The 10,491-nt window shown below is 28.4% G+C and overlaps 1 protein-coding gene across 1 annotated transcript; it reads left to right on the top strand.

Annotated features, from left to right (window-relative positions):
• The first annotated feature begins 2,189 nt into the window (after window positions 1-2,189).
• LOC114132404 (uncharacterized) lies at window positions 2,190-4,077 on the top strand. Its single transcript, XM_050209197.1, has 2 exons — window positions 2,190-3,712; window positions 3,810-4,077. The coding sequence occupies exons 1-2, from the start codon at window positions 2,999-3,001 to the stop codon at window positions 4,050-4,052; spliced, it is 957 nt and encodes a 318-aa protein (XP_050065154.1). The 5' UTR covers window positions 2,190-2,998; the 3' UTR covers window positions 4,053-4,077.
• Window positions 4,078-10,491: the final 6,414 nt, after the last annotated feature.

The following is a 10,491-nucleotide window of genomic DNA, read 5'->3' as shown; positions in this document are numbered from 1 at the left end:
CTCGTTTCAATTCAGACGATGTTGATTATCTGACATGGTCACTGACATGCTAGTAGTAGACAAGTCTAAGGTAAAATATATATACATTAGTATTAGAGCCTTCTTTCTTATAATAAATTAATTTTGATTATAGATATGAAAAATATGTATCATTTACCAGCAATAGATGTCGAACACGATGGTGTGTTATCGCTAATAAGAGTGTCATTTAATGGAACTTGACATTGTTCAACTAATGGAACCTCTTCAGTTAAATTATCAAATATTGTTGGTATTGCATCTGCTTTCAGTCTATTTTTTGGAAGTTGCTAAACATTTTGTCTTCGAAATGCAAAGAGCATAGCCTATACTTTTTGTTCAATATAACAGGATCAATCAACATTAATGATCTGCAATTACATTTTTCCAACCAAATAGTACATCTAAAAGTATAATAATATTAATATATAATACAAAATTGATAAAATAATGACATAATTAACATGACCTTTTAATGTTTTAGATTGTCAGAAGATTTGCAAATAAAGAAGCTGGTAAGCAATTTGAATGGCGTTTTCAGAATTGATTTACCATAAGCTTGTAAATAAAAATATGTTGTATATAAAGGTTTTAAGCAGTATGAAAAGAAAGAAGTTTTTATAAAATATGGGAATAATACATACCTAGAACTATCTTTTGGAAACGAAAAGTAGCTTTTCGGTGTAGTGGACGTGTCTTCCTTACGTTTACTTAAGCAACCAGGAAAACAACATTTCATGCCACAAGGACTATTGTATGATGTAAACATGTTAAAATATGTATAACACTTTGTAAAATACAAAATTTATTATTTTTCTGTTTTAATAAAAATCAAAAAAAAATTTAAAACACGTGGAAATCACTGAGAAGTTAACTAAACACAACCTGCCTTGTCCAGTAATGTTGGCCAAAGCCTAAAAAGTAAACCGTTAATTTTTTTATCTGATAAAAAACAAAACATTATCATCGACATAAAAAAGTTTTGTTTGATAACAAACAATTTTGATAAACAGTGTAGCCAAATAGTTCTGAAATATTAAACAAAAAAATGTTTTACTATCTGGAGAAACTGATGAGCCCTTTCAATATGGCGGATTAAAATTCGGGCGGCCCAGAGTTTCCATTCTGATTTAATCTATTCTGTGGTCATATAAAACGGTTGGTAAGGTGTTACCAACCGTTTTATACCAAAACTAATTTTTATCATTAAGTTATAAAATAATGTCGGCTAAATTACTGTCGGATACAATACTTTGTCAGCTAAAATATGGTTCGGATATAAAAATTTATCGGCTAAATTACTGTCGGATAGAATACTTGTCGGCTAAAATATGGTTCGGATATAAAAATTTGTCGGTTCAAAAACGGTTCGGATGGAATATGTATCGGCTACAATACAGTTCGGACGAAATATGTGTCGGCTAGTATACGGTTCGGCTAAAATATGTGTCGGCTAGTATACGGTTCGGCCAAAATATGTGTTGGCTAGAATACGGTTCGGCTAAAATATGTGTCAGATTAAATATTTGTTGGCTTAAATACTGTCGGCTAAAATACGGTTCTGACGAAATATAGTTCGGATGGAATATTTTTGGCTATAATATTGTTGGCTTCAATATTTTCGGCTAAATTATAGCCCCTCATTATTAAATAAACATTATGATTGGACCAAGGTGAAGTTTTAAATAGGATAAATAAATAATTTTATTATTAGTTATTATTATTATTATTATTATTATTATTATTGGTCCATTTATATATTTATGCATTTGTAATATTTTTGATTATTTTTTTTTCGTTTTAATAAATAAATATTATAATAATTAATCAGTACTCTACATTTTGTATTATGTACTTCTGTACTAGTGTTATTCCATATTTGTTTATTAAAGTTAAAATTACTACCTACCACCTATTTATTATACAATATAATATGTGAATTTGTGAAATATAATATTTAATTATATTTTAATTTTAGGTGATCATTGTATTGAAGAAAATATAAATGATAATGATATTGATAATCCTTTAGAAGTAAACCAAGAACCCACAATAAATTCCTCGTTATTATCTACACCAAGTACTATCAATCAAAAGGAACATGATGACATTATGTATAGTTCGACACCAACTACATCATTTAGTTTTAACCAGAGTACTGTCTAGTACATTTACAAATGTATCTTGTGGAATCTAAAGTAAAAAGAGTTCTATTCTTAAATATTGTGATAAAATGAATGCCAATAAAAAGAAAAATATTGATGTTCTTTTGGCCCGTGCAGTTTATGCTACAGCAGCTCCATTAAATTTAGAGGATAACTCTTATTGGATAGAATTTTTCAAAGCACTTCGTCCAGCATATAAACCGCCTACTAGACATTTGGTTTCAAATAAACTTCTAGACGATGAATTCTCTAAAGTTAAAGAGCATACCACAAATTGTATTGCTGATTCGGATGCACTTGGTATTATGTGTGATGGCTGGACTAACATTTGGAATGAAAGTATTATACATTTTGTAGTTACAACTCCTAAACCAATATTTTATAAATCATTACCTACTGGTGTTGATCGCCATACAGGGGAACATATAGAAGAATAGATTATTTCTGTAATTGAAGATATTGGTCCACGTAAAGTATTTGGTGTGTTTACAGACAATGCAAAGAACATGAAAAAGGCTTGGAATCTTATAACTGAAAAGTACCCTCACATAACTTCATATGGATGTGTTGCACGTGGCCTAAATTTACTGATAAATTATATAATTAAAATGAATTCATTAAAAGATATTATTAATGATGGAAAAGATATAGTTAATAATATAAAAAGGGGACACATAACTAGTGCAGCATTTCTGAATAAGAGAAATGCAAATAGTTCCACTTCTATGGCACTTTCGTTACCAGTTGTTACTAGATGGGGATCCGTAGTAGTTTTTTTTAAATCACTATTAGTTAATTAACAAATTATCCGCTCAATGAATGTTGATGAAATTGTTGAAAAAGACCTGAAGCCAAATGTAAAGAAAACTATAAGCAGCTCAAATTTCTGGAAAAAAGTTGAATTTTTCTATAGTCTAATGAATCCAGTAGCAAAATGGATTACAAAAATTGAAAGTGATACACCGCAACTAAGTATTGTGCCTATAATATTTATGGAATTAAAAATATCATTTGAAGAGACATTTAAAAATAATGACATTTTAAGATATGAAGAAAAACATAATATTATGGAAGCTATTGATCAAAGAAAAGAATTTTGTCAATCTAAAATCCATAAAGCTGCAAACTTACTTGACCCAAAATATTTTGGTAAATTGTTTGATTCAAAAGACCACAATGAAGCAATAGAATTTATTTATCAGTTATCTAAACACATGGATAATATAGAAATCGATGCAAGAAAGGTAATTTCTGATTTTGCCAACTTCAAAAACAAATACGGACCATTCTCAAAAACCAATGAATATCTTTGGGTTGCTGCAGAAGAGACAGAGGCATTACATTGGTGGACAGCATTTTGTAATCATACAGAACTTGGTAAAATAGCCATAAAAATATTATCTTTGCCTGCAACTTCAGCTGCTGTAGAACGTACTTTTAGTACATATAAAGATGTTCACAGTTCAAAAAGAAATAGACTTTTAAATGAAAGAGCCGCTAAACTGGTGTTCATTAAACATAATTTGCAGGTAATTATTAATTTACTATTTTATAGGTAAATAAAATATTGTATAATTGTTTTCATAAGTACAAATTCACAATTGTTTTTAAATTTTTAATATTTAGATTTTAAAAGGCACATCGAAAAATAGCACTAAATCTACATCAGACTGTGATACTGATGCACCATTGTCCACATTAACGAGTCAAAATGAAAGCACAACAAATACTATTATATCTACAAATGATGATATTGAAATATCTCAAGGAGCTGAAGATGATATTGAAATATATCATGAAACTGATGATGAGTATAATTTGGATGATGATGATAATTTATTTTTTCAAGTTTCAACGATGAAACATTAAAATTTAACATTTAATAATTATTAAGTACCCTCTACATCAAGTATAAGAAATTGTTATATATTTAATATGTGTATTGCTGTATTAGTCAGTTAATACATTTTGTGTTTGTTTAAAAAAAGTCATTCATTTTTTTTTACCATGTTTTGTTTCCTATTTAGTATTTATTAATATTACTATTAACACTATTAACTATTAAGTATCAGTGTATTACTGATACAGCTCAGTTGATACATTTTCTATATGTAGTGCTGAAAAATATTCCTGGCATTATTTTGAGAAAAAAAAAACATTTTTATATGAGTTTTAAAATATTGTTGTATGTGTATGTGTACCATCAGCGATCCAAAATATGATGGTTTGAAACTTTGAAATAAAGTTGAAGTCAATTTCAACAGTGAATGAAATAATAGTGTATTTTCAGTAATATTTTAAAGTGTATAGTTTAAATTAATTATATTAAAGATTTGTTAAACAACTTCTAAATCATATATTTTGTGTTCATAGACATGTAAAACAACTAGATAGCGGATTTGCATATTACATTCCCATAGGAACATTGAAGTCTAGTGGTCATTTGCCAACAGAGAAATGTTTAAAAAATAACTCAATAGATAAGTCATAAGATTATAAGAATATAAGATACCTATACATATTAATATAATTATATTTTATATGACATAATAATACATTATATAAATAATATAATATATATTACAAATATATACAATATACTATATACATATTATAATTTATAATTTATAATTTTATAAATCATGCAATTTTTCCCTGTTGACATATGGCTGACTTCAATATTGTCTTATAGTCGGTTATCTAGTTTTTTAATATGTCTGTGTTTGTGTATTATTAATTATTATTTATTATGTATGTAATATGTAGTATGTAACTATGTTACATTGTTAGTTGTTACATATTTTCTTTATTTCATACAATAAACCAACTTTTAAAAATGTTCACTTGGAAAGTTTTAAATAAAAAAAAATATATTTTTCATGGAAATGAAATATTTCAAGAAAATAAATTTCATGAAATTTTACAAACATAACTTCAATATTTTGTTTTTTGACTGTTGTGTACTGACACAACATTCAAAAGTGGGATAATAGATGTAAAAAAAAAACACAATTAATTTTAAAGTTTATTTTCCTTTTTTTTTTACATAATATTTTACTTATTAAACACTGAGATATTATTTAATATTTTAATTTTACCTAATTTTTAAAATATTAGATATATTTATTATTTAATAAAAAACAACTACTTTGTTTAATAAAGAAGAATGAATAAATTAGGAATTTGGTATAAATTTGTGTACCAACATGTAGACAAAAATGTCTTTCTTTTTGATAACATTCATAATTTTGTTTTAGATCATTATCGATTCTGCTCATATATAGATTTCTGTGATTGCGACTTGTATTAAGGTAATTTTCAAATTAATTATTTTATAATATTATAAAATCTAATTATTAGCAGTTGTTTTTGTTGTTGTTATTTATTTATTTTTTTTTTAACTTTTAGAACTAAGGTTTTTCTTTTAGTGGTAAGTTTATTTTTATTTTTGTCTAATATAATATATATATATTTTTTTTTTTTTTCATAAAATGGGACGTCCGTGTAAACGTTCACTAAATAAAAAAGAAGCAATAAAAATATCACGCGAAAACATTATTCTTCATTTGAAAAAATTTGAAAAAGATAAATTGAGAAAACAATTTAGCCGTGCTTCTGATGATATTGTTGCTACAAATCAAAGAAAATTGTTAAATTTAAAAAGTACAATAAAACGATTGAAAGACCCAGCTTTAAAGAAAGCAAACCAGATCACCAGTCGTAAGAGCATGTTGAAATGACTGCAAGATCGGGATATTAAAAAAGCCAATCAGATCGCCAGTCGTAAGAGCATGTTGAAACGACTGCAAGGTTCGAATGTAAAAAAAGCTAACCAGATCGCCAGTAGTAAGAACATGTTGAAAGCATGTTGAAACTATTGCAAGATCCAGTTATAAAAAATGCAAACAAAGTTGGCAGTATGAAACGAATGGAAAATCCACTTAACAAAAAAACATAACAAATTCAAAATGTTCGAAACATGAGAAAACGGAGATTACCATCAGATAGTAGCCTATGTCAAAATGTATCTACTAAAAATAAAACACCAAATTCAATCTTATAAAAAACGAGAACGGCAAAAATTAAACGAAACCAGGCAGAAGAAAGATGTTTTGATATCTGAATATATTTTTAAAAGGTCTCAAGATTTATCAGAAAAATGTTATTCCTATTATATATTACGTTTCCCATCCAGTGTCAATAACTCTGATATCTTCAATCGATTGGGGATGTCAATTTCAAGTGATGCCAAGAGTACTGTGACGATATGTACAAGTTGTCATCCGCATATAAAAAAATCCAAAGTTCCTCCGTTGTACATAGGAAATGGTTATGAGTTAAACAGTGTTCCGTCTTAAGTTACGCAATTAAATCAAATAAAAAAGCAAATGGTTTCCCTTAGATTACCGTTTATGAAAATATTCAAATGTCTTCGCAGTGAAGGACAGCTAAAAATCAAAGGTAACGTTATCAATATTCCAATAGATCTGACTAAGACTACATCTATTTTGCCAAGGTGTGCCGAAAATTTAGCTGCAGTTAAGATGATGAAGGTAAAATTAAAAAGAAATTATTAATTAAACAACATTATCTTCATCAAAATATCAGACCATCATTAGTAGTATCAGCATTGAATGATTTGATTAAAAAAACTCTATATAAAGATGCTGAAATAGACAAAGATTGGCTGGCGCATGTGTCAGAAACAACAAAAAGTTTGGAAAACAGCTCAGATCACGGAAGTGAAGAAACAGACGATGAAGACACAAATATTGAACCAATCAATCCGGGATCAATGGACACGATGATTGAAAACTGTGATTTTGTTTCTTTTGTACCAGGTGAAGGCATGAAACCGTTATCTATTCTTATTGATGACCATGCAGAGGAAAAAGCTTTTCCTGATTTATTTGGTTGGCATCCACGTACAAATAAATCACCTTTAAAAAATTACTCAAAAGTAGTAAGGTCTGAACTGCTAAACGTAGATCGAAGGTTTGCATCAGACTCATCTAACTTGTTTTTTAAATGCAAAGTATTAGTTCAAAAACTAATTGCAAGCAATGTGCAAATTGTTTTACGAAAAAACAAAAAAGGAAACACAACTGCGAATGACATAGCAAATCCAGCTGTTCTAAACAAAATTATAGATAACGATCAAGGATACCGAATGTTACACAACGTACAAAATTCGCCTTCATATCTTGCAGCGATGAGAAAGAATGTTTTTGCCATGGTGCGTCAAGAAGGTCAACCGACATTATTCTTAACATTTAGCCCTAGTGAATCAACTTGGACTGATCTGTGAAAGATTTTGTATAAACTGCGTTACTCCAAAACGTTGTCTGATGATACTGTCCTAACTTATGCACAAAAATCAGATTTAATTCGACGAGACCCAGTTGTTTGTGCTACTTATTTTGATCATAGGTTTAGAGAACTTTTTAAATTGATCAAGTCCAAAAATGTTATTTTCAAAGAACACAGTGTGAAACATTTCTTTTATCGTGTCGAATATCAACATAGGGGCAGTCCACGTGTACACATGTTATTGTAGTTAGACAATGCACCTGTTTTCGATCCAGCCAAACCAGAAACTTTTGGTGCATGTGTAACACTTATCAACAAATACATTACGTGTATGGTAGCCTGTGAGTATTTGCATAAAAATACTCATAGCCATACACACACTTGTTACAGAACTGACAAAGACAAACAAATGAAAAAGTGTCGCTTCAACATACCATTTTCGATAATGAATGAAACTTGTATATTGACTCCGCTAACAGAAGACATAAGTAATCCGATCACAAGAAAAATTCGCACACTACAGTATGAAAAAGTTTGATAAAATATTAGCTGAAGAATCTGAATTTATTGCTAAAGGTTCAGGATGGACACTTGTTTCAATAGATGGGTTACAGTTGAGAATTAATTTAGTAAATCCATTAAAAGGAGGTACATATTTAGATTTACCTAAATTTATACGAGAAAAAAAGGCTATTATAAACGTTAAAAATAAAGATAAATACTGTTTTAAATATTCTATACTAACCAAATATGATACGCGTTCTAATAAATCACGATTTAACCAAAAATATTTTGATTTTCTTGAATAAAAGAGTGGGTTAGATTTTAAATGTATTGATTTTCCAACACCGATAAATCAAATTAAAAAAATTGAACGTTTAAATAATGTTTCAGTTAATGTTTATAGTTTGAATAATAAAGGTACTATTTTCCCTCTATTTATAAATAATAAAGAAGAAAAAATCATTTTGATCTATTTTTGATCAATAATCATAAAGCATCGCATTGTAGTAAACCGACATAGTCACTTTACTAGCGCATAATCATTTTACTATTTATGATAGTTAAACACGTAGTACAATAATTTATTGGCTTGTTATTTATGCATGTAGAAATATAGATAGGTTAACCAGTTTACAATTCTACAAAATTAATAGTAAACCAATTAACCGTGCAAAGTAATAGTACAACAGTAAATCACTATTTTGACAAGTTACTATCCCAATATAATTTCGGCTTCCTTGATCCACTCCCATTCTTTACCGTGCAATCGTCCAGCGGAGATTTAGTATACATACAGGTCTCTATACGCTGTACGATTAGAATTAGTCTACTATCCCAGATCACCGGAATTAGCTTAGTCGTTGGGCCGCGCCCTAACATCGCCGCTTTCTAAGTCCATTCCCAGTATTATCTTCAGGCTTAGATATAGGTTGTTGGGCCGCGCCCTAACATCGCCGCTTGCACTGTAAGTCTAGATCCCAGTTTTAAATTAACTATTTCTCGGGCAGAGTCACTTATACTCTGTCCTCAAATTTATCTAATAGTATTAAATACTAAGTACAATTATTATTTTAACATAATAAACGATACCTTATACTAAATTGTTGTGTTCTACTCATTTATCCGACTTCCATCCACTGACGTACGACCGACAAGCGTTCCAGAGAATATTTACATATAAGTGTGTGACAAGTGCAGAACCTACCACACTTGGGGTCGCTGCCAGTTCACTACAGCATTATTGTTATATTAAAGATTTTTCAAGATTTATTAGAAGTCAGAAAATTAAAAATTGTTCTAAATTAATTATTAGTAAGAGGTGTTTTACAACTTTTGGAAATAAACCATGTAAAAGTAAACTTTGGGGTGAAACAGGATTAACTGAACATAAAAAAATGTGAAGTAAGAATGAATTAGGAAGACCGATAATGTTTGAAGAAGGAAAAGAAAATAAATTCATATTTTTAAAAAGTTATAAAAAAACTTCTAGAATACCATTTGTTATTTATGCTGACTTTGAAGGTATTTTAAAACCCAAACAGACAAATAAATTCACTGAAACAAGTAAAAAATCTCAGGTTTCTATAACTTATATCACACATTTACATGAAATTATGAGTTATGTATTTTATATAAAAGTTGACTATAATATCGACTATCCAGTTCAAGACTGCAACAACTCAAAAAACAACTTTTTTCAGGAGAGCGATTTCAAAATTCAATAGATGTGTTTGGTCAACCATATAATGTTAAATAAATTAGCTAGGTATATAATTTTTGGTACACACATAGGTCTTTAATGAATGTTTTCATTGTTATTAATATTATATAATAACATAAATTATTTTAATAAGTTATTATCACATATTTCAGTTTTGAATTGAAATATTTTTAAAAATATGGCTGTTGGCTCACTTTCAGCCTTCTCCTACTTTTATTGAATTTTATTCATTATAACACTTTTTAAAAATAATTTAAACCAGACAAAGCTCCTTTATTTCATAAAAACAACATAACATTATTAAAAGCATTTAAAATTAAAAATATATTAAAAGTAAGTTATAAATATAATATTCATTAAAATGATGGTAGTTTTTAGTCATCACTATCAATATCAACAATTTTTTTTGCATTCTTTGTATTTTTCGTATCCACTTCCAACTGGTAATAAAATCTCCAATGGTTTTTGGGAATAGCATGTGAGTTGCATAATTCTATCAAGTATTTTTTTCTCATTAGTTATTTTTGATGTATTTTGCAAAATACACAATTTTTAATCATTAAATGATTTTCTGCATTTTTTGCTGGTATCGATAGTATTAAAACTTTTATCAGCATTGCTTGTTTTATATTTAAGCAAAAATGGATTTTCACGTGCCACTTTTATCATTTTGATTGAATTCCATAAAACGTTTTCGCCATTTAGATTTGTTTTAAAATTTTGACCAACATCTAGTGCGAGTCGTTTAATATCAAAAAATTGTTCCTTTTGCAT

This window comes from Aphis gossypii, unplaced genomic scaffold (assembly GCF_020184175.1).
Source record: "Aphis gossypii isolate Hap1 unplaced genomic scaffold, ASM2018417v2 Contig00429_ERROPOS248183, whole genome shotgun sequence".
Taxonomy (NCBI): Eukaryota; Metazoa; Arthropoda; class Insecta; order Hemiptera; family Aphididae; genus Aphis; species Aphis gossypii.
This window is presented reverse-complemented; position numbering and strand designations above follow the sequence as displayed.